At 47.2% G+C, this 25,487-nt stretch overlaps 1 protein-coding gene across 3 annotated transcripts in view; it reads right to left on the reverse strand.

Moving 5' to 3' along the window:
- Positions 1 to 25,487, reverse strand: part of SIM2 (SIM bHLH transcription factor 2) — a 98,547-nt gene that overhangs the window by 68,112 nt on the left and 4,948 nt on the right. Inside the window, exons 1-4 of one of the 3 annotated variants that reach the window (XM_074996278.1) lie at positions 23,487 to 24,829; positions 12,725 to 12,807; positions 7,738 to 7,827; positions 502 to 610 (exon numbers count right to left, since the gene is read on the reverse strand). In XM_074996278.1, coding sequence (XP_074852379.1) covers positions 502 to 610; positions 7,738 to 7,827; positions 12,725 to 12,807; positions 23,487 to 23,661 — 457 coding nt within the window. In that variant the 5' untranslated portion in view covers positions 23,662 to 24,829. Of the gene's footprint in view, positions 1 to 501; positions 611 to 7,737; positions 7,828 to 12,724; positions 12,808 to 12,967; positions 13,075 to 23,486; positions 24,830 to 25,487 lie in introns of those variants that run through there. The other 2 variants (XM_074996288.1, XM_074996297.1) reach the window with 2 other exon arrangements.

The raw sequence follows: 25,487 nt of genomic DNA on the forward strand, positions 1-25,487 counted from the left end.
GGATCCTCTACCGCACCCATAACCCCTTCCCAAACCATGCACCAGGCCAACAAACAAACCCTCTGCATCCTCCTTCCTCAGCCCCATGTCACAATGCCCTCCCAGACACTGCATCTACTCCTATATCCCTCACCCAGGCCAGAATCCTCTCCTGCACCTACACCCCCCCCCCAGACTCCATACCCCAATATCCCGCCACAGATCACAATCCTCTCCTTCACCCAAACTTCCTCTCAGATCCCACATACTGTCCCGCACCCCAGTCCCCTACTCCCAGCTCCCTTCTGCACGCAACCCATGTTTCAGGCCCCAAGCCCTCCTCCATGGAAAATGCAGCTCTTGACCACTGACCAAAATCTTGGAGTGTACCCCCATCAAAATTGTTGCCTGCCCCTGGGGTACTCTAAGATTTACTAGACAACGTATAAGCTTCTCATGCTGAATGCAGCTTTCTTTTTTTTAGCTTTTCAGTTGCAATTTGATCACATCTCCTGGAAGTACCTTGTAAGAGGTGAGGATGAAGAGGTTGGTGTGCTGTAAGCACGGCTGTCATCTCATCATGGTCAGAAGGATGTATATACTCATAAATGCTATTGCCAGTAAGCTCCACCTGTCAAGAGACATATAAAAAATAAGGCAGTACAAATGGCCTTTCTTTAAATAATATAAAACATTCCTCAGTGACCTACATATTCTACATCTGTACACTGCGCATACAGTCCATTACCTTTACAATGCGTGTTTTTTACTGGACCAAAACCATGTCCCAAATTGTACCTATTAAACGACTTATTCCTTTCTTCAGTGGTAACTAACATTTTGGCAGCTTTTGTGGGAATTTCTCATGCTATTCTGCACACAGGGGAGTTGCTAGTGAAGAAAGCTGGCAAGTAAAAAGATGAGCTAGAAGAGCTATAGAAATGTTAGCTTCCCAAAAGAGGGGGAAAAAAAAAAATCTCCACAAGCTACATACATTATTCTCAGACAAGCATACACTAATGGCTTGTCTACACTAGCTCCCTACTTCGAAGGGAGGATGGTAAGTAGGGTGTTAGGAGTTTATTAATGAAGTGCTGCGGTCCATATACAGTACTTCATTAAGCAAATTCTGCCTCACCCCTGCCCCCGCCGCCGGCAACTTCAAAGTGTTAAATTTCGAAGTGCCGGCTTGCGTATAGCCACAGCTCACCCACCAGCACTTCGAAGTCCCTGAGGAGTAAAGAGACTTCGAAGTACCCCAGGCACTTCAAAGTACGAGAAGGTGAGCGGTGGCTAGACACGAGCCAGCACTTCGAAGTTGCCTTGGCAGGGAATCTGCTTAATGAAGTACTGCATATGCACTGCAGAACTTCATTAATGAACTCCCAGCACCCTACTTACCATGCTCCCTTGGAAATAGGGAGGTAGTGTAGACAAGCTCTAAAAGTTTTACATGTTCCAGGAGCCATCCCCTAAATTCTGTCTGTATTTGAAACTTAAACAGCTAAGCCTTAAACTAATATAATTCCTGTTACATTTTTTTCAGTAAATGCCCTCCAAAAATACAATCCAAACTCTTATTAGGACCAGTCCCGTTCCCATTTAATTCGGTGGAGCTATTCTCACATATCAACAAACATCAGATCCAGCAACTCCTACTTCAAATAAATGTGCAGAATAATAATTCAGAAAAAACTAATCAGCTCAGCTGGAGTTTTAATGGTCCTTAATGTCTTCAGTACAGCATATTCCTATTCCTCACTTGCTCTGAACTCTGTTCACACACAGGCGTGTTTCTGTCAGACGAATTTCTCCGTTTCTGGATATCATGTACATAATAAATACAGAGGCTGAGAGTACTGTTATAACTTGCATCTACTTGGCGTCCTTTTGGCTAACTTTATTTGGCACATGTAAAAACACATCAACAAAAAGTCCACATATAGATGCAGTAATGGATTTAAGCAGAGAACCAATACTCTGAGCCTGTGGTTTAAATTAGTGTCAGGCTACGCAATTGTTCATTGTGGCCTGATGTGCATTGGGCCCCAAAGATCAGAGACAGCTGAGAGGTGAAGTAATTTAACCTATTCTTCTGGGGCAATCCTACTGATTTGCTAAGATGTGTGAGTTGCCTTTTCTTTAGAATAAATGAAGTTGTCTAGCCCACAAAGCAATCTTTTCCTGAAAATGTCTCTCATAGTTCCATTTTCTGCATTATTCATGGAATGTCTCTTCCCAGCACTATGCAAACTAATTCTTTCTAGCCCTCTATTGCCCACTGTTCCCCTACACCTCTCCCTTCCATCCCCTCCCAACCTCCACCTCCCCAAAAACAAAAAACCTGATATACATTCAATATTCCAATCAGATATTTGCACATATCTTTAAACAAAGATTTCAGATGCAGAAAGAAAAAAGAAGACATACCAGATTAACAATATTAGTTTACATAAATCATTGCCCCTATGAGAAAAAAAATTCAGGACCATTGCTTTTCAGGGTTATAATAGGTGGGGACATCAACACCAACTCAGTATTTTTTGTACTAGTGTCTAGGGAGGGATTAGAAGCACAGAAGAATTAAACATTTTGCAAATTGTGATTTTTTTTCTTCACTTTCTATGAAAGAAATAAACCAGGTAAAAGCAGCCAAATGATCCTGGTATGGCTATGATTCAGACATGACCAAGATTTTCACAAAAATCTCTAATATCCCACACTTTTAAAGTATTGAGATTTGCATTGCTGTAAGCTCACAAGAAAAAAGAACAGCAAAAGATCTAATTAGAGGATGACTGAGTCTGGGTGAACGCTAAAAATTGGTCTTTCCTGTTGTCCTAAGTTTAACCCTCCGAATGGAACCATCCACTCTAAAAACAGCTTTTAGGCTTAGCTCACATTGATATTTCTAAAGAGCAGGATATTTGCCTTTGAAATAAATCAGACTGTACCAAATGGAATGTAGTTTCAAACAATGTTCATGGGAAGAATATACTCAGATCTCTCTCATCCCACCCTCTGTACAAAGGCATTCTTCCTTTCACCTGCCCTGCAAAACTAATTAAAAACACCCATTACGCTAATCCAAAAGACTTGCATCTTTAACTGATCATAATCATAACCTTCACATGGGATCTAGTCCCACAAAACCTAACTCACGTGAGTAGCCCTTGCTCTTGCAAGTAATCCTATTGAATTAAATGAGACTCTTCACCTAAGCAAGGATTAGTCATAGAAGGATTCTTATAATTGGGCCCATGATCACAAGTTTACTTACAGTGAAATTCAGATTATATGGCTTAATTCTCAAAGTTAACATAGCTAGTGTTTCTAAATATACATATAAGAACAAATTACATTCTTGTTATAGATGTGCAATGCTAGTGAAATTAATGCAGTTCCACATATGAAAGCAAGAGCAGAATTTGACATGTTGAGTATTAAATAAATATGAGAAACCTAAAGCCATCTTCTAAAGTCTGGCACTATAGAATAGTCAAATAACGAAAATGTTTCTGCATAATTTTCAACTGACCACTGTCTCCTGTTACACATGTGTTTTTTAAACATGGAATAAAATACTAACAAAGAAAAAATAAATTATATGGTTGAATCCATAAAATTTCTACAGACTCATGCATCAGGCTTATTAAATCAAACCCTGGATGAAACATTTTAATATTTGTAAATGCCTACTTATTACTGGTTGCATTTGTTTCCTATTAAAAACTATTTTATGTATAACTCAGCTGTATATTTTCTTTCTGCCAAGAAATGATTCATAATAAACAGAGAACTAAATAAATGGATTCTGGAAGAAAATAATAATTATATATTTTGCCATTAGCATACTCACTGGATGAAAGTAAAACAAACTTTAGCAAGTTCAGATGTTTTTGGTTAAACATTTCAAGATTTATCAAAAAAAAAAAAAAAAATCAAAAAGAAGTTTGACTCCTTTATGGAATCACATAGTTGTTGGGAGTGCCAGCCTAGACTGCATAATCTATTTTTCACAATTGTTTTCTTTATTTCTGTTTTAAAAGGATTTTCCCTGCAGTCATGTAAGCTGTAATATGTATATCTGCCTGCATGTAACTATATACAAGTTGCACTTACTTTATGGTCCACATCATACCATCTATTTTTCAGCTTCATTTCTCACAAAATTTAATAAGTGATCCTGATAAAGAGTTCATAGCAAAGTATGGCACTGCCTCTTAAAAGTGCGCATAAGTGCCTGGATATCCAGTGTACATTTACAGAACTATCCTCTTCAAAATGTTAACACATAAATAAAAGGATCATGAAGTAAAATGATAATATGGTAACGCATGATGTATTGTGCCAGCAGTTTTTAAGAAGAGTCTCCCCAGGGAAACTTGTCCCATTTATTATCCATGGAGTACGGACACACAGGGTCAGATTCTCAGCTAGCGTAAATCAATGTAGTTCCACTGACTTCACCTTTACTGATTTAAACCAGATGAGTGTCTGGTCCTCAATTGTTACTATTCTTGGTGCAAAAACTGACATGGACTTTTAAAAATTATTGCTTTTGATACCTGTATGTAAATTGTGTCTACGATATTGAATTAGTGGGAAAAATACAAGTTAAGAAAATATATTTAATGTTGCTTTTATATTTGTAAACATACTTAAATATGTTGGCCGCCAAAAGCCTAATCAAAACGTGCAAGTGCCTCACTGTTCTTTTCAGCTGAAGCCATAATCAGGGTTAACGGAAGGTACAGATTACTACAGCAGATCTCCAAGAATATCATGTGAATTTTTAAATGTATTTTTATTTAGCATAATTATCTGTTTAAAAAAATTGCAGTAAATGAAAACTGATTTGTAGTCTAGTTTCACAGTGGAAATAGTGAATTAAAAAGGCCTTTTTATAAACATTCTAAAAGATTATCTAAAATCATCATCATCATGACTTGGAGCACCAGCCAAGACAAGCTGAGCCCAAATTCAGATATAAGAGCTCTTGTTGAAAATACAGTGTAGGATTATGACTTGGTAAGGGAAATGTGAAGAATCTGCTGCTAGGAATCAATCCTGCTCTTATTGATGTCAATGGCAAAATTCCCAGAGACTTCAAGGGAAGCAGGAACAAGACCTCATTTAGGAAAAGAATTTTTAAAAATAAAATGCTCAAAAATTTATAAGAGAGTGTCCTAGGATTACAGTGTTCAAAAGTTAGGTGTTCCTTGAAAACTCAAGAATGGAGAGATGATGGGAAAAGATGCCACAGTAAGGCAAATTTCTGACAAAAAGATCGGTTTGTGTTTTTCTTTTAAAGAAAGATAAGAACATGTGATTATCGTTCAGTATTCAATCCAGTGACCTTACCTGAAAGAAAGAAAGAAAAAGGTTCTGTAAAATTAGTGGGTTTGGTTGCTATACTAAAGTGGTGTTTTTAAAGCAATCACAGTTTTCTGCTCCGTAAATACCACCAGTAAGTACATCTCCACATTCTCCTTGCTCTACAGATTTCCTTAGAGTTCAAGGCAATAGCCCACTTCTTAGGACTGTAGGACATTCGAGAATGTGCAAGTTAATATTGCTTCAAAAAACTCAATGGGCCAAGTGCTCCAGTCCGTCCTCAAGAAAAATTCCCATGGACGCTAGTTAGAATGCATAAAGATGTCCTTAAAGGCGGTGGCTGAAACTCACCCGTGTGAGTAAGGCCAGCATCTGTCCGACTAAAAGACTTTAAACAAGACTAAAGTTGAGCACAGACCTCATGGTGATCCCCCTGCATCATGCAATTTATTTGAATCTGGCATATTCAAAAGCTTTCTTTTTTCTCCGATTGATTCTGAACTTCTGTGATTTCACTGGGAGAGAGAGATACCTTCACCCACACACCCCACAATGAAACCTACAAAATCCCAAAGACATTTTTTTCTTATGTAGAACTAATCTTTAAAAAAAAAAAAAATCTAAAGCAGCTAGCAATTAGCAAAGTAATGAACACTACCTCACACTGGTAACCAAAACAAGTGAATGAAGAAACTCTTCAGCAATGGTTGATGGACCATTGCCATAGAATAATTGTTTTGTGTAAGTGGATCGGTTTCACTAGCTATGGTCATGATGCTTCTTTTTAATACATGGGTGGATAGTGATGCTTTAAGTAAGGGCTATAAATGCAGAGTGGAAAATATAGCTACTTATTTGAAAAGCGTTTCAGGAAAAGGTAATAGTTAACAGAAATTAAATATATTTAACACTATAAAAATATATGCTACAGCAAGCTTGATGGCTTACATTAAAATTTCTCCATGTACATGTTTAAAAACTTGGTAGAAAAAGAAATTGTCCACACTGAACCTTGAGTAATGTCAGAAACTGAAAACTCACTTTTTTTGTATTCTGTCAGAAAAGCAATTAGGTTGGTTTAGCAGGAATGTTTTCAGAATATATTTACTTTTTCATGTTTTCTAAAGTTATTTCTAATTGCTATTATTGATGAATGGGACATTTATGAAAATACACAGAGTCTTCAATTCTTTTCAACATTAACCACCACTATGACTTAAAATGCACATTTTAGTCTTTACCATGTAACTCCTGCAGGCTTGGAACAGTTTTCCTGTGCCTTCTTCCCCCATTGACTCTTCAGATCATATTTGCAAACACCTCATACCTCACTTTCCTTTACCTTTTCATTTCTCTCTCCCCTTCTGCTATAAATCATTTACCTGTTTTATCAATTTGTCAAAGCGCTTGGGAGGCAACTGCTATAGAAGACACTCTACAAAAAGTGTTGCTCCTTATGAGGTTCATGAAGAACCCACTGAAATAATGAGCATCTTTCCATTGTATTTCAGTGAGTTTTGGGTCAAATATTAAGTCCCCTGATTTGTAGGATATATTTTCAAACAAATGCATGGAAACTTGCATATAACAATAAATATACTTCTAATGCTATTCATTGTTGTACCTATTCTAAAAAGGTAAAAATTTACAAGTGTTCTATAAACAAACAAATACCTTCTACCTCTTGTGCAGAAAAGCAGTAAGCTGAGTTTTACAAGTTCTATTGAAAGCATATAAAACACTTTGCTGAAAAGATCACTGAATGCGGGGGGGGGGAAAAAAAAAAAAAAAAAAAAAAAAAAATCAGGAAAAATTATTCTAAATTCCATGTAAAAACTCTAATCTGCCCTTCCTTTTTCCCCAAAAGTACTTTTATGATAAGACTCATATTCTACATCAGCTTTCCTCTCTCTTAGGTTCAGGGATTACAAGGCCAGAACAGAGCATCATGATCATCTAATCAGAACTCTTGTACAGGGCAGACCACAGAGTCACACCCCCACACTCCTGTAATATACACTCTGTATTTTAGCAAACATATCATCCGAAAGGTATGGACTGGAAAGTACCATTTCCTGCACCCCCGCCCCCCCAGTTCCCACCCCAAGATGTACAGCATTACCATGCAGGGAAAAGGAGCTTTGAGTTCCAGACTTAAGCTCACAACCTAGTTCACTTGCGAAATCATTAACCTTCTTAAAAAGGTAACAGACAGCAAATTGTAATTGACAAGAAAAGAGAAAAGGTAAGAATCACTGCAGATGTAAGTAAAGAGCTTTATTTAAAGTTGCCATTACGTTCAGAACAAAATTGAGCTTAAGACCTCACTGCAAAAAACTAAACCTACTACAATGAGCAAAATATTACCATTGCCTGAAATCCAACATCAGTATTTAACAGATGGCAGAAAGTTACTCCTACCTGGGATAAGCCGAGATGAACAGATGCAGTTTCAGAGATATACATAATTTTGCCATCAGATGCTACCACAAAAACAAATCCATCCAATGTCTGAAAGAAAAATATTTTGGATAAAAATCTCACCATTTTGACTGATAATTTAAAATAAAGATTTTTAAAGTGTTCCCCATTCTGGGCAGAAATGATATTATTAAAAAGAAATATTTAACCCATACTGTCTCTGAAGAGTACGAATCATATATAAGTTTGTGACATCTACTTCACTATCCTCTTAAAGAAGTCATATTGTTCTGTAAGTTAACAGTCTCCTACTAATTCAGGTTACTTTTGCGCTTAGCACAAATCCTTCATTACCTGGTACATAGGGGAAAATTAAATGCTAAACAGGACATTTTATGATATTATGGCAGAACTGAGCGACATTTTAAACTCCTACTCTATTTTTATTAATGCTTGTGTGACCCAAAGATTATCTTCTTCATAGCTATTTGAAATTTGATGGAGATTAAAAAGCCCGTGACACTTTCAGAAAGAAACAAGTCATAAGGGAAACTATCAGACAGAAAGTAAACACATCCTAGCTGTTCACCACTAATGCTGCCATCTGTTAACCTTAATTCATGGCAACATTTAATGCAAACCTAGGGCCTGATCCTGCTCATCCTTACTCACACAACGTCTAACTTGGAAGTAATTGTTACTCATGTGAGTAAAGGTTTGGAAGATTTAGTTATCCCACAAAGATGGACAGGATAGAAACGAAAACTGTACAAACACGGTCAATATTTTCCAAAAGTAACTAATAATTTTGATTGCCTCATTTTTGGGTCCCCAGCTTAATACTTTAATAGAGACTTGATTTTTCAGAAAGCCTAAAATCACTAATTACTTTTGAATTTCCTGGTCAAATAGCTGTACGCACACATAGATCACTGAAAATTAAACATGTTTTTAGAAGGAGAAAAGTGATACAGCACAGAGATAAAACAACCGCCTTCTCTACTGGCTAATTCATATTGTAGGATAGTGAACAGGAGGAAAGCAATAAAATTCTATTAGAGTGGTACACACAATGTAGCCCTAATAAAATATATTCCAAATTATTCTCTGGCCTACTAACTCTTTTTACAGCATGTAATTGGAACCAGATTACATTTTAACTTGACTCTTGTTCCACCTTCAACTTCAACAGAACTTTGTAGATGTATTTAAATGGGGAAGAAATCATTGCATACTTGAATAAAAATTTTGAACATTCTTTGTCAACTTGCAATTGCCATTCCCAGTCTTAACGTTAAGTCTGTGTCCATTCTTCCATTACAATCTCTTATTTTTAGGGGTTTCCAACTTAGCAGGAAAAACTGTTTTAGAGTTGAAACTTGGCACACAAATTTTCAGCCCACATGAAGAACTGCAAATGTTCTGATTTAATGCAATTTTTAAGCATTCACAATTTAGAGCAAAATCCATTTTATACAACAGTTATAGGTAATTACCACATAAGATTACTTAACTGCTTTTGATACTAAAAATATAAAATAAGACATTAAGTAGATACTGTACAAGCACAGGCTTTCATGGTGATTTGTATTGTATATCTTACACACAAAATGTCAAGAAAGACCAATGGCTCCAAGCCAAGTTATCAATTAAACTTATCTGAAATAAAATTTGAGATGCATACTTCATGGGCTACATGAAAAGATCTCCAGGAAAGCAATCACCTAGTCTTGCCAAAATATATGTATTGGGGCTTTCAAGCAATGAAAAATTAATCATGATTTATTGCACTGTTAATAAAAGAATAGCACATTTAAAATGTTTTGGATGTTTTCTATATTTTCAAATATACTGCTTTATGTTACAACACAGAATACTAAGTGCACAGTGCTCACTTTACATTTGCTTTTATTACAAGTATTTGCACTGAAAAAAAAAAACCAAAAGAAATATTTTTCAGCTTCCCAACACAAGTACTTTAGTGCAATCCCTTTATCGTGAAAGTTTAACTTACCAGTGCAGAATTACCTACAAAAAAGCCTGCATTCAAAAATGAAGCAATGTAAAACTTTAGCACTTACAAGTGCGCTCAGTCATGTTTCTTGTTCAGCCAATCGTTCAGACGAACAATTTTGTTTACATTTGCAGGAGAAAATTCTGCCTGTGCCTTATTTACAATGACACCTGAATGTGAGAACAAATGTTTGCATGGCATTGTTGTAGCCAACACTGCAAGATTCATATGTCCTGTCATGCTTTAACTACCATTCCAGAGGACATGTCCAGGCTGCTGATGGGTTCTGCTCAATAATGATCCAAAGCAGCGTGGATTGCCGCACATTCATTTTCAACTTCTGAGTCAGGTGAAGGATCATCATTCTAGACTACTATAAAATGAAATATATGGCAAACGACTTGTAAAACACAGCAGAAGACGTACAATTCTCCCACAAGGAGTTCAGTCACAAATATAATTAACACCTTTTTTACAAGTGTCATCAGCATGGAAGCATGTCCTTTGCAACGGTGGCTGAAGCACAAAGGGGCATATGAGCATTTATCATATCTAGCACATAAACACCTTGCAATGTGGGCTACAAAAGTACCATGGAAACACCTGTTCTCACTTTAAAGTGACATTTTAAGGAAGAAGTGGGTAGCATTCTCCCCCATAAATGTAAATGAACTTATTTGTCTTCGCAATTGGCTGAACAAGAAGACTGAATATACTTGCAGGTGCAAAAGTTGTACATTATTTTAGATGTGAGTGCAGTTATGTAACAAAATAATCTACATTTGTACGTTTTGCTTTCACAATAAACAGACTACACTACAGTACGAGGTGAACTGAAAAATACTATTTTACCATTTTATAGTGCAAATAATAGTAATAAAGAATAATATAAAGTGAGCACTGTACACTTTATATTCTGTCTTGTAACTGAAATCAATATTTAAAAATGTTGAAAAACATCCAAAATATTTATTAAATACCCATTGGTGTTCTACTGCATAGTAGTGCAATTAAAACTGATTAATTGCAATTAATTTTTAGTCAATCATATTTGCAACATGTGGGTGGAGCATGAGGGGTCACGTGACCCTCTAAATCAGTCATGTGCACCCATAAATTTTAAGTGCTCTCATTGTACTCCCCTCTCCGACAGAACAGGGATAACTTCTGATTAATCAGGTTAGCTAACCGATTACTTTACAGTTCTAATATTTATTGTATTGAAATCTACAGTATGTTTCTAACCCTTTTATGAAACAGTTTTTTTCTTTTTAACCAAGAAGTACACCAATTTTTAAATCTGGCTTGAAATAATAAGGTGTTGTAACAAGAAATGTCCTCTGCATATCATTTCAAATCTTATCTGAATCTACTATCTTTTCTAACTGATGCAGCTTTTGCTCTTCCCTTACTATTATTGGTTATTCACCTCAGCTGCTTTACCTAGCTCACCAAGGCTTTCTGGGTTTAATCTTAAAAACTGGGCCTGACTCCATATCCTCAACTAATGTTCCTCTTCCTTGAACTACAGTTTAGAATATGAAACCTTCAGCTATTCATTGGGTTATTTTTCACCTCACTGTACCTTATCTTCAAAACACCTGGAATGAAAAGAGAGCCAACTCACTGCACTAGAAGCTGTAAACCTCAAGTCTGAGTCATATGAATCATTTCAGTGTTGCCTACTTCTTAGAACGTTATGCACCTAGTGACTAGTATGAGACCGAGGCTACTCTGAAACAAACTGGATAAAACAGTCATCAGAATTGATACAATAGCTTGGAAAGTAGACAGACAAGCTCTCAGAATGTACCTTTAAAAGTCTCACAGATCAAGAGAGGTGAATATCAATTACCACATTGGGAATTAAATTCTGCAAGAGTTTTCAAAACTCACACATCTTAGGCTGAGTTTCTCTTCGGATTTAATCACCATCCCAATGTCCATTTAAAAAGAGCTATGTAACTACAGGAAACTCTTTCATAGACAGCATCCTATTGTCCAAAACTCTCAATTATCCAGTATTTCAGCCATAGGTAAATTTTAGTTACACTTTCCATAAGTACAGCATAGTGAAAGTAAATACAAATAAATACAGCAGATACAGTATAAGTCTACAGTGTACAATACTACTGTTGTTGGTGAAGAAAGTACTCTGCATACATTTTTGTTAGTTTCTTAATATCTAATCTTGTTTTTCTTTAGTGTTATGCATTGCTGGGTATCTCTATTATCCAGAATACTTGAATATATGGCAGCCTCCTAGTCCTGGGGCTGCTGGATATGAAAGAGTTTACTGGAGAAAGTAGCCTTTCTCAATAACATCCACCACTAAATAATTACCGTTTAATATGTCTTTTCTCAATGGTTACAAACATAACACTCCCTTTGGGCACTTCCCCAATACCGCTCCCTAAATTCTCTGTTGCCTGGGGACGTCCACATGGGGAGCAGAAGAATTCCAGAGCCGATCAACAGGATTTGGAACAACTGTGTTTTCAGGTGCTAACCTATATAAGAGATCTAATCCAGATGTTCACTGCCTGCTGCAGGAGCCATGCACTCTTTTAAAAGTTTTCCCTACTGAGCAATCTATGCACAGCTATGATCTCCCATTTACAAAAACACCCTGACTGAATTGTTTATAGTAAATACAATCCACATTGCAATTCACCAGGGACTGTTTGTAGTACTAAAAGTGATTCCCTGGTAGTGGAGGGATGGGGGGGGGGGGGCGTGATTTATCTCTAACTGTTGGATAAACCCTTTTTATTAATGTAGACTGTTGGAGCTGCTAAAATTGAGCAAAATTTCAAATGCCCAGCTTCTCTGCGAAGGGATGAAAAGTTGTGTTAGCAGAATGACTTCCCAATGCCTGTGCGAGGGAGGATGGGAGGGGAAATAGGGAGGAGGACAAACGCGGGCACAAAACGTCCCAACCTAGAGCATAACCACGAAGGAAGCAGCATCTACCTGAAGTAAGTGAGATCCCAGCTCTTTAGCGACGTTATCCAGGGGCCCTATTCGGCTCGGCTGCCCCCAGGCGTCGCCCAAACCTGGAAAAGAACCGACAACCAGTTAGAATAGGAGGCGGGAAGGAAGGCACGAGCCCCACCTGCCCGCGGGCCCCACCCGCCCGCACGGGCCAGGCGGCCTGTCGGTGCAGGGCCTGAATGGGGGTTCGGGGCGGGGCGCTCCGAGGTCCGGTCCCGCCACCTGAGCTCGCGGCGCTGGGTGCGGCCTGTATCCGCTCCGGCCCAGCTGCGCCAGGCGGTTTCCGCGGGGCGCACATGCGCCTCCCTCAGACGGCGGCTCCTTTTTCTGTCTCTCTCCCGGGGTTAAAACCTGCGGCTCCCGCCCGCTCCCGCTCCCGCCCCCGCCTCGGCGCCGGCGGGGTACAGCCCCCCCCCCCACCGCGCCAGCCTGGGTTGGGAATGCGGGGCTGAGGGGGCCCGGGCCCAATCCTGCGGCCTTGGCGGGGCGAACGGCCCTGCCCTCCAGCCAGGACGGGCGGCACGTTGCCGGGGCCTCGTGTCTGTAAGCGGCGGCCACAGCAGCGCTCTCGAGCGGGGCCCCCAGCCCCTCGGCCGCGGCTTTCTGCGGGGGCTGTGAGCGCGCCCCCTCAGGGCCGAGGCCGCAGCCGGGGGAGGGGTGTCCCGCGCGGCTGGGGCCGTCACCGCCCCGCGCGGAGGGCGGCGCTAGAGCGCAGCCGCGCGGCGGGCCGGGATCACGCTGCACCGCAGCCCTGAAGCCACCGCGGCTTTGCCGGCCCACGCCGCAGCCTTTCAGTTCCCAGTCGCCCGGCTCCACCCACAGCCACTTGCGAAGGACACGGCGCTGGGGCCGGGCCAGGCCAGGCCAGGCCACCTCCATTACACAGCCCTAAAATCAGTGTTGCCGGAACCCCTGCTATCAGCGCGGCCTCTTTTGCTTCCCCCCTCCGGCGGGCAATTGGTTGTCACTGTTGCCTGGGAAAGGCGGGGTATTGAACGTCTAGGATTTCTATTTGCTTTGCTTGACTGGCTGCAGAGGAAACACACGGAGGCCTGGTTCAAGCCCCCAGTCCGGGGGAGCCTCGGGACAGATGAGGGAAGTAATGGGGGAAAGGGAGAGGAAGGGGTCAGTATTAATCTATAGTGAAAAGCTGTTAGGCAGTTGTTGTTCTGCTCCTACTGACCAGTGTCATCGCACTGTTGTCTTGACCTAGCCCAGCTGTCTGTAGCCGGTTTATACTTAAATTGTAAGTTCTTTGGGGCAGGGATGATCTTTTTGTTCTGTGTGCAGCGCCTAGCACCGTGGGTCCAAAGCTCTAACTACGGCTCCTAAACCATTGTATCACACGTTAATAGTAATATTGATAAACAATGTTTCAAGGGCATGTTACTCTATTTCTACCACTACCACTCATCTTCCTATAGTCTGGTCATTCTTTTCTACTGCTGACATAGAAAGTCAGACCGATAATTCAGTCCACAGAGTCGCCATCAGATTTGCTTGAGTGGAGGCTTCAGAAAACTGAATGGCGGCAGGATTTGCCTATGGAATCCAGGCTATATGTTTTCTCTTTCGGGTACCGAATCAGTCTGTACTTTGAAAGTATTTGCTTGTGGTGTGATATTTTATTTTTCAATCAGTAGAGTTCCCTTTATCTACTGCTATCCGCTACTTATCTCAAAGCTCTTTACAGGCGTTTGCAAATGCTGCTGCTACCATCTCTTTCTCTGCTGAAATCCAGCGTTTGCTGGAGTGCAAAGCATCTGTTGTTTAAAAGAACCCAAACGCTGTGAATTTCCCTTGGCAAGATGAGGCTAATGTAACGCCTTAGTAGTTAAAATTGTTGCTGCACAGACTGCCTTTTTTAATAGTGAAAATGATAAAGTCACCTTGGGCCAATCAAATGAATTCACTCACAACGGTACGGATACGTTTTTAAAAACTGCTCCTAAGACTAAGAGGTCCCCTGAGTAACTGGAGTGGAAAGCAGGTTTGTTTTCAGCCAGTCATACAGATGGTTTTCAGTAATGGTATGTGAACAATGTGAATATACCGAATATAGCTGTCTGTTGGATTGTATCATCTGGTTTTAGCAAAGTCAGAACTGTGTTTCCACTCTTCCAGCGGAGTCTTCCAGCGCAGACTGGTTAGACAAAATCTCCCTCCAGCTGTTTTTCCCCCCAAAATTTAAAATCGGTGGAGCCTTTTCAAAACTATAGCAAATGTGACTCTATGTAGTGAATTGTTGGGATATTTTCCCCTATTTTAAAGCCAAGGATTTTGTCGTTTTAACAGTCAAATATTTTGTCAGCATATTATTTTCAAACGGTGGCAATGAGGCGAATACAACTTTAGGGTCTGAAAAGGGGACCGCTGCACATCAAGGGCTTTTCCTAAAGAAGGTGAGAGAGGTTTGCGCAGGAGTGATGCCTAGGGATGCTCCAGGCTCAAAGGCGCTATTGCTGTCCAACCAGTACCACTGTCCATTCACTCACCGGGCAGGACCAAGCCGAAAGAGCTGCTGTTCCGAAGCAGCGATCTGTCCGTTACTGACCTGCAATGGGTGATTACTCAATAGACCGCATAGGTCCGAAAGATTAGCTTGCAGACTTATTTTAAAGGACGAGCCTGTAGTGCCGATCTCACAGAGCGGGGTGGACAAGAATAGTCTCAGATGAGTCATTTTGAAGGAAGCGTTTAAGATGTGACAGAAGCTGAGCAGCTGAAGGATTTTTTTTTCAAGTAAATGTGAAACATTAACAACACTCCAGGGGTGCCGGGCTCCCCCAGTCTGTTTTAAAGGGAGGGGGGTAGCTCTGCCAGTGACGGTGAGACATTCTTCTAGAGCGAGACACGTTTACAAAGCCACAAAATTCCAATCCAGTCTGAATTCCGGAGTCGGATATTTCTGTGCCACAAACGGAACTGACCTGTTATCCGGTCGGGGAAGCAGGTTGGCGCAGAGAAAGTACCTAGCTTCAAAAACTCCCTCAGCTGTGCTGGCCTCGGCCGTGGAGGTCAGAGTTCCGATTGCTTCTCCAAAGCCATATGGGGGGGCGGGTAAGTGAGAGCACCTCTTTCTAAACGTTAACTGAGGGGCTCGCTTCCCTTTCTCCACGTGGTATTCTCTTCAGCGGGGTCCCCTTACATGACCGGTCCCATTTTCATCCCGCTGTGCGGGACTGCGTGTCCCGCTAGGAGCACCGAGCCCATTAGAGCCCCATTGTTGTTGATTGAGCCTTCGCGTGCGCCCCCCTCACCCCCCACCCGCAGCGTTGCCAATTCCGGTTGGAGATGCTGTGCTCCCGGAAGCTTCGTCACGTGATCGTCTCTCATTAAAAATGAAATCTTTAATGCCTGGAGGCACCAGGACGATGCTGGCGGGTTGGCAAAGCGCGCTCGGGCTCACTAACACCTGGCAGCGCGTTCTTTCCCACGCGCTGAAGACTGTCTCTGGCAGGGGCGGCTTCGCAGCTGACACTTTCAGGGGGACTCGTTTAGACGGGGAAGATGAACAGTTCCGTGGCGGGGCACTTGAAAGTAGAAGTAACCTCGCGGATAAGCTACAGGGCGTCGGGGTGTCATTTTAAAACGCCCCATTGCAGTGGTAGATATTGATCTATTCTCTCCCTGCATCTTACATCTCTCACTTTTCTCCCGGCACCTTAAGAGTCACCTCATGGCGGGTCTTAGTTTTTTAAGGCGAAAAAAAAAAAAGGGTTAACGTGTAGCAAAATCTGGAAGCCTGGGAGGTAAAGCCCAGGCGAAAGCCCCAGCAGGTGGGGTTTTTCTTCTGTTTTTTTTTTTTCTGGTCGGAGTTCTGCTGAAAGAATTACTGATCAGTAAATCACTATCACTGAGCAGTAAATCAGTGATCACTCATGCATCTGACAAAGCGGGTCTTTGCCCCGAAAGCTGATGCTCCAAAATATCTGTTAGTCTGTAAGGTGCCCCAGGACTTCTTGTTGGTTTTGAAAACACAGACTAACTCGGCTACCTCTCTAATACCTGATCAGTAATGTCTTCTGTAAGTGTCCGCTTGCCCCGCAACTTGGAAACCCTTTGTGTCTCCCCTTCAGTGCACCAACCTCCACGTTATTCAATAGCCATAGTTCAAAGGAACCCGGCTCAACTCCAAACGCTGGAATTTCACTGCTGGTCTCCGGGGGAAATTTCACGGGCTGGGGGGCACCCTCTCCTGGCCTTGCAAACAGCTCAGGAAGAAGAAAGGCGCGTTCCAAAATACAGGAGGTAGGAGAGACGCGAACCAGGCAGCCAGAGACAAAAAAGGAGCCCCCTTTTGTCCTTTCCTGCTGTACGGCAGACGCCGATGGCAGCCCTAGCCTCAACTGAGGTGCGTGTAGTTTCAAACAAACACAGACGCTCCCAGAGACGGGACCGATCCCGATCCCGATCCCTCAGTTCTCGGGGGGAAAATGCTCATTGAAGCTACAGTGGCACCCCATTGCTGAAGTCCTTTTGGTTTCTTTGGTGGAGGGGGGATGCGGCCCAGTCCCACACAGCCTCTGGCCCCGACTCTGGAACACGTGAGACCCCAGGCAGGTGCCCTGATCGAATGGTCTTGCAGATCCGTAGCACGGATTTAGCTGAAAATTTGCGCTCGCCCGTCGTGGCGGCTAGCTGGCTGTTGTTTCCTGCTGCTAAAACACACTGTGCCCTCATCGTAACGCTGCAGGGGTTACACGCATGGCGGGGGGGGGGTAGGGGGGAAGAAACGAGCTGGACTTTCTGGCGCATAAATTATCACAACCCTTGACCAAATTTGATGGGAGCGTCCTTCAATAGCTCCAGCAGCCTAAGTTGGTTGGGTTTTCGAAGTGGCTGGGACCTGACCGGTTAAGAGGAAGGGGTACAGAGATCCGATGAAGCGGGTCGCACCCAGGAAAGCTCATTACCTAATAAATAAAATTGTCAAGCTGCAGGCAGGACTGCTTGGCTTTGTTCAGCAGCTTGCAGTTCAGGGAGTGGAACGGACCTCAAAGTAGCTGGACAGCAAATGATGCTAGAGCTACTGAAGATGTAGGAAGAGAGCCGCTGGTTTGCCATTGACGTTTTAAAGTCGCGTCTGGGAAATACTCGTGCGGTGGGGTTTAAGATTTTCCGGAAAAAAAAGAAAAGTTTTTAAAAAAACCCAGCCCGCCACAGTACTATTGTCTTAGAGCCAGCGGGCTCCGAGCCGCTGCAAAGCACAGCCAAGAACGACGGAGAAACGCGCCTGTAATGACCGCACTGAGACGCGTTCGGGGGGCGACGTGTCTGAAAGTCCCCCCACAAGTGCAAGCTAGACGAGCCCGCAGGTTGCAGAGATCACTTTCGGAGGATCTTGCAACCCGGACTGACTGGAGGAGAAAACTGAACTGCGTCCTGCTGCGGACCGAAACAGCCCAGCTGCTAAGAAACGAGGCATGAGATTATTAAAATCCCTGGATCATTCTAATCTGCTCCGATTCCCAAGTATTTCTTGTGAGCAGCCCGGATACCTGTGACTGCCCCCCCCGCTTTGTGTGCCTCCAGCATTTCAGCGCTCTTTCAATGCCACCGATTTAGATGCAGAGCAGACCTCAAAGGAGCCCCTAATGCCGTCTTCTATTTTAATAAACCCCTTAATGCCACCAACCGCTATTAGCGCTTATGAAAATAGGCACGCGCGGCTCTCTGCTCGGCTCGCTCTCAGCATTGTGCCGAGCCTTTAAAGAGAACGTAAACCCTCGCGGATATCCAGCGGTGGCGGTGGGGGGGGGGAAAACTGAGCTGAAAGGGTTTGCAATTCAACCTGTGTTCTCTCCCTGGTTCTTTTTAACTACACGGAAGACGAGGAAATATGTATATGCCCTTTAAAAGAGTTATTACAGTTTCTATTCAGGTCCCAGCTTTTACCACAAAGCCCAGATGCCAAGCTGAGAAATAAAAGAAAAAAAAAACTTCACAATATTTCCCAGGGTTGTGTTTTTGGGTGGCGCTGGGAATAGGACACGCTACATTTTGAGTCACTTATTAAGCAGCTCATTCCTTTTGGTTTAATCATTAATAAACGCGCGCCGTTGAAGTTAGCACCAGAAAACACGCGGAGTCACAATTTAACCTCAGCTCCGCAACCTGGTGGAAGCGATCCTTTTAACCCCACAGACAGGCCTTCCCTCGCCCCTCCGTTTGTGGAAAAGCACATTGACAGCCAAGCACCGAAAATATCCCGTCGTATAGTTTTATTCTGCAGTAATAAAAGGTTTGGCTCGCTATCAAAAGGCGCCGGGGGAAGGCGTTAGCAGAGTTTGAGTGGACAGACATACGCTCTGTTTCTGCCTGCTGGATTTTAATTCATGAATTTGAAGGTCAAAGCAAAGCCTCGCGGGGAAAAAATACTATACCGAAGCACGAAATTATACCCTGCAAGCCTGGCGCTGTGGGAGAACAAATGGGTGGTTAATGTAACCCTCCTTTCAGGCGCGCTTTGGTGGCCCGGTTCCAGATCCTCCCTCAGGACTTCTGCGGGCCCAGCTTCTAATCATCCATCAAGAGCTTGGATGGGCCATCTGACTGCCCCGAGCTCCAAGGGCTAGGACGCCCCCAGTCGCGGGTACCTCTCCTAACGCCTTAAAAGCGGTGCGCCCGGCGTGCCAGCGCGTCCTTACACCGTTAGCCACCGAGGCTGTTAAAAACCCACCCAGCAGGACTGCAAGCCAAAGTCGTAGTAATTCTAGACACTCGATGGCCTAGCAGCAGCGGACCTCTGTCCCCATCCCCCTCAGAGCCGTGGCCCGGCTTAAAGGAACAAACCTGGCCCGGCCTTAGCATGAGGAGGACGCTTCAGTGGGACAAGTGGCTATGAACAGGCACGGGAGAGCGGTGGTAATGCTTCCCCCCCCCCCTTGCATTTGCGATGAAATGATCTCTCTCAGCATGGGTTATTCTGAATTTGATTCACCTTTTAGGAATTCTGGCACAAGAAAAGGAAGCTGGTTTCCAGCCAGGACATGTTCCTCTGGGCCAAATCCTGCTCCCATGGATATGCCTAGCAATGGCGAAGGGACCCGCCATGCCCGGGTTAAAAGAAAAAAATCCCACCAAACACAGTTTGTAGCCATGTGCGTAATATTTACGTCTTGGAGCCACACGAGCGCTGGTGGGCACATTGAGTCACTAGAAAGCTGCAAAACCTCGCAGTAATTTTCTGTTACAAGAGAGTTTAAAATACCGAGTGCAGACACAGCCATCAGCTATTGCTCCCGAAAAACCCAAACTCTCAGCAAAATATTGGATATCAGAAAAATATGCAGGAGGGCTCTTTCAGAGAACAACACATGACAGCTTGCCGGGCCCTTTTTCACTTTGGGGCACTGAGACCAGACTGCACTTGTCTGCGACGCTACATCTGAAAAGAAGTTAAGTCTGTTCTGCTGACCAAGGCCACAAAATAATTCTATTGGGGGAAATATCAGAGAGCGAGAAGCTTATTATAAATTCCCATATAAAACCAAATTCAGACACATTAGCTCTTTCCCGAAGAAAGCCACCCAACTATGTCTGAAGGGAGTTATTGACAGCGAATGAATTATGTCCCAAACACTTCCCCACAAAGGTGCCTGGCACAGAGTAGTTCCCAGCTTAAAACTTTCCAGAGTTTAACCAATTTATGAATGGACATGGCTGAAATAAAGTAGTTGCCACTTTCCAGCTGCTCTCCCCGACTACGTTTTAAAAGATAGGTTCAGAAACACGGAAGCAAATTGTTCGCTTCGTCATTCGTCATTCCTACGCTGCACACACATATTTAAAACCAGAAGACGGGTTTTAAATATACGTACGCGGTATTTATGGCAGAGAGTCCATGTATTTGACACGCACGCGGGGAGTGCAGAAGGACACGGTAATTTGGTTTGAAGACACTGCTATCTTAGGTGTATAAATTCATCCGCTAGTTATAAGTCTTCCCGGAGCACTGCAATGGGTCATTGACACACTTTGCCCAATAGCGTTTTGTGTGGGAAACCTCTGGACAGGGCTATGTTACGTGTGTATTTCAGTTTTTGGAAGGGGCCTTGGCACATGCAATCAACAATTGCCTCCCTCAATCGGAACTTTCATACTATGACACATTTGAGAAAGTCATTAGCATTAAATTAAAGCACTGGGATGCTTTCTTACTATCCCAACTGTAAATGACTTTGTGTTTTATAGATCCCTTTAGTTGAAACGGGATTACTGACTGAGATAACGCTAAGTAATCCTTGCTCATAATTGTTGACGTAGCGGATAAAGCTGTTCTCGTTTTTAATTTGTAACCCTTTCATAAGCTCCTTAGAAACTGAGATGAATAACAGACTTCATTCTGGAATGCTAATTGTTCCTCTCCCCCAGCCCCTCCATCGTCTGCCCAGACAGGCTAAACAAATCACAAAGCGGGGGGGAGGGAGAGATTTGGGCGTATTTAACCATCTCCACAATATTAACCAACATTTAATTTCATTTCTCTCGACAGTTTAGTGGTCACACAAAGTGACATATTGCAAAGGGCCCCACGCAACGTGTGTCAGTCAGTTGGCCACTTCCGCTCAGGGAAAGAAACAGCTGAAGAGTGTTCCTGCCTGGGGGCTGGAGCGGGAGGGAGAGAGAGGGAGTGTGAGAGAGAGAGAGGGACAGACAGACAGACGGAGATGGGGGTTTGGCATTTTCTGGCTTCAGTGTTTGTTTAAAAAAAAAAAATCCAAGGGACAATTTCAAGTGTGATGCCAGTTGCTCGCTCTCCCTGTGAAGGACCCGGAATTTAAGCCTCGGCGGAGCCTGATCCGGATCCCCGTAGCTAAGCCGAATCGCTCTGCGAATGCCCAAGGCGCTGCTCAGCCGGAGTAAGAGACCAGAACTGCTCCGGGTTCGGCTCTTTTCCGGGCTCCCTCCCCTCGCAGCAGCTTCTCCATTGCACGGCCCCAGAAACAGTCCCGCCGCCCGCTCTCAAGTCAAGCCACCCTTGGCACGAGGTGGGTGGGTCGGCCCGCGCTGCTCTGCTCCCCGGCGCGGGCCGCCTCGGGGCACGATCCCTAGCAAGCGCGCGGGTGAACTCTCTGGCCTGCCGCGCATTTCCCGCCGGGTTCGCCAGCCTGCTTTGGGCTGGGGGGGGGGGGCGTGTTTTACAGCTCGCGCCGCAGCGCCGGTCTGTGCCAATGATTTGCAGCGCCCTGCAGGGCCTGGGGCAAAGAGATTAAACAAAATCTCTCCGGGGTGGTGCTTGGTCCTGCCCTGAGGGCAGGGCACTGGGCTCGACCCGCTCCGAAGGTCCCTTCCAGCTGTACGAGACAGGTACCTGGCCGCGCATTCAAAGCCGCGGGGGAGGCTAGGCAGGCTGAGCGCCGGGCCCGGCGTTGGCTCCCTGCAGGCAGGGGGCTCCGGGCGGCGTTGAGCCCCCCCCCCCCCCAGCTCTGTACCTGCGGCGTTTTCTGCTACAAGCACCCGCGCGGAGACGGAAAAGCATTTCCCAGGCAATCGGTGGGGGGGGGGCAATGTCCGCCGCGCTAACTCCCTCGATCCCCGCCGGGCGAATGCACCCCAGCCCCAAGCCCCGGGCCAGAGGCTTTGTCCATATCTCCGGAGCGCGCCGGCCTTTCTCCGCGGCGGCTGGCAGAGCCCCGGCGCGGGCCGGGGAACAGGGCGAGGGGAGACGGGCAACAAGGCCGGGCAGGGGAGGGGAAGGGAGGAGAGGGGAGGGGAGCGGCCTCCCGGCGGCTGGCCCCGGCGCGGGGCGATGGGGCCGGCCCTGCGTGTGGCGGAGCGGAAACGAAGCCCACGTCCTGTCTGGGCGCGCAGTGTTGTGTCTGGCGCCTCCCGCTCCTGGCTAGGGCGCGGGGCGGCTTTCACCCAGCGCCCCTGCCCGGCTCGGAGGACGGGGCGACCCACGCGGGTTTGCTGCGGCGTTCCCCGCCTGGGGGGGGGGTGTCGGGAGTGGTCGGTTTCTTCGGGGAAGTCTGCGCCGCTCGCAGGGAAGCGCCCGCGGGTGAAGCAGGCGTGCCCAGCCTGGCGCTCGCCAGTGAGCCTGGGGACCAAGCCCGCGTTTCAGCCACGGCTCTTCTTGGCGCTCGGCCTCCTCGAGCGGAGAGGGCCCGACCCGCTCACAGGCTGGGTCCCCCCAGCCCCCGCCCCGGGCTGTTCAGCCCAGGGCCCATCTCTGCCCTTTGCATGATAGCTGGTCAACGGCGCCGGCCCCCAGTTCTCACCCCCGCCCCGCCCCGCGCTCGGGCGGGAAGCAAGCGGGCTCCCAGGGCGCACCCAGCCCAGGCGCTTGCTTTGTCCGGAGTCCGCTGCCTGGCCCCATTTCTCCCAAGCTCTCGGCCGGCCGATGGCCACGAGTGAGACCCCTGCGTCTTCTCCCCCCGGGTCCTGCCGCCCTCGGCCTCCCACAGCGGACTCCGGCCGACTTGGCGAAGCTTTGCCGCCACCCTGCCCGGTCCGCGGGAGCTCCTGGCGACCGGCCTTGCGCACCGGTCACCCCTGGAATACGCTTCACGCCGGCGGGTGTGCGTGGTGTGTGGGCGAGTGTGTGTGTGTGGGGGGGACTGGCTCTTTCTCGGGCACACACCGACCGGTTTCAGCCGCTGTTACGGCTCATCCACATCCCCTCGCCCCCGCCCCCGCCCCCGGTAACCGCTCAGGAGCTGCGCCCACCTAACAGGTGCGGTTCCCCCCCCCCGCGCAGCGCCGCGGCCGTGGCGCCCCGAGCCGCCGAGGGCTTTACCTTCTGGGAAGACGGCGCGCATTTTCAGGTAGCTGGTGGTGAGGCGGATGATGGAGGCCTTGTCCAGCTGGGAGGTGATCGCCGACGGCAGGGGCAGCAGCTTGGCCAGCTCGTAGAACTCCCCATTCTCCTTTTCCCGTCTAGTCTTTGCAGCATTCTTGGATTTCTCCTTCATGGCGGCTGTGGCTCGGCACCGCGGCGGCGGTCACTGGCATATTAGACCCGAGCCTTCCGCGCCGCTGCCCGCATGGACTTTGCCTTTGCCGGGAAGTCGATTTCCTTGGCAAAAATCGGGGGCGCGGCTCGGCCGGGCGAGGGGCGGTCAGCCAGCTCCGGGCCACCAGCAGTTCTGGGCCGGCCTCGGCCGGGCGAGTATCTGGCCCTTGGCACGCGGAGGCCGCCAAAGCCCTACCCGCGCCAGGAGCGGGGCAGCAGCTGGGAACGGAGGCGGGAGAGCATCGCCCCGCTTCTCTTTGTTCCGCGGGCCAGTCCCTCTAGGCCCCTCGCCCGCCTCCGAAAATCAAAGCCTTCGAGCAAGGGCAGGAAAGCATCGTGCTGGGCAGGCTGCACCGTACACAAAAGCAAACCGAGGGCTTTGTCCTCCGGTGAACCAGCGCAACGCGCGCTGGGCCCGAGGAAAGCTGGAAGGGCGCCCCGGCCGGACGATGGAAGTCAAAGCCGGCGAGGGAGCAGCTGGGGGCTGGATAGGCTCTAAACCCGCCGGCTTCTGTTTCCTTCCTCCATCTCCCTCTGGATCGGCTCGAGGCGGGCGAGCGCCTGTCCTGCAGCCAGCGCCGGGGAAAGAGGCTTTCACCGCACACGCGTGTCTCCAGCCGGGTGTGTTTCAGCGGTTTCAGACCGCTCGCGCAGACGGGGCCTGGGCTTCTGCCTCGCACGAGCCCGATCCGCCTTTCCTCGGAGATCCGGGGCAGGGTGCCCGCGGGGTCGCTGCTCTGGGAAGGAGTTAAAGGAAAGGCTCCCGCGCCACTTCGGGGCTGTCACGAGCCAAGCAAGTCCAAGTGCAGTGCGGGGGGGGGGCTTTATACTAGCGAGGGGGATTTGACGGGCACGTCTGAGGAGCAAACCAGCCCGGGAGGGGAGCAAGGCAGCTCCTGCCTGTTCCCAGGCGCCGGGCTGGCAATCGCGGCTCCCCTTCCCGCAGCCGCGCTCCGGCGCTCCCACGCACGGAAACGCCGAGTTCCTCGGCTTCCTCCGCCTCGGCGGGAGCGCCAAGCGGCTCTGGGGTGGGACCTCCGGCTAGTGCTTCGGCGGAGGCCGCCGCGAGCCGGCCGCGCCTGGAGTGGGGAGGGGATAAATGTGCCCCGTGACTTGTCCTGCCGCGCGGCGCCTTCGGAGCGACCCAAATAGAGAGGCGCGAGGAAAGGGCCGCGATTCGCGCTGGGAACGGAGGGGGGGGGGGGGAGAGCGGGGCGGGGGCGCGGGGGGGGGGGGGGGCTGGTGCAGTCTCAGGCTCCGGCTCCGGCTCTCTCCGCCTCGGCACGGAGCCCGCACCCGCGGCTGCTGCCCCCCGGCTCTCACGTTCCGGCGGGGGCCGGCCTCAGCCCCGCGCCTTGGGACCCCGCTGCGCGCAGCCCGGGCTAAAGCCGCAGGGGAGGCAGAGGCTCTGAGCTGCCCAGGCGGCCGGGGGAGAAAGCGGCGGGAGGAAGCTACAGAGCCGGGGCTGGGCCGCAGCCCCTCTCCCCAGCCCCTTCTCCTGCCCTTGTCCCTGCGCCTCCCAGCGCGGCGGGCGGGCGGCTGGGTGCAGGCGCGCACAGCCCCGTTCCGGAGCCCCAGGGGCGGACAGGCCCCCGCGGGCTGCACGGGGCACTGCGGGGAGAGCGCGGCGGGGTCGCAGCTCGTCCCGCGCCCCGCCTGCGCTCCGGCGGGCCGCGGGTGGGAGCGCACGTGGCACCTCCAGACCCGTCCCTCGCACCCCGGGACGCGGGGTGGGATCCGGCGGCCTGAAGCTGCCGCTCCAACGGGGAAGGGGCCCGAGGGGAC

The sequence above is a fragment of the Carettochelys insculpta genome, chromosome 1, assembly GCF_033958435.1.
Source record: "Carettochelys insculpta isolate YL-2023 chromosome 1, ASM3395843v1, whole genome shotgun sequence".
In the NCBI taxonomy this organism is placed as follows: domain Eukaryota; kingdom Metazoa; phylum Chordata; order Testudines; family Carettochelyidae; genus Carettochelys; species Carettochelys insculpta.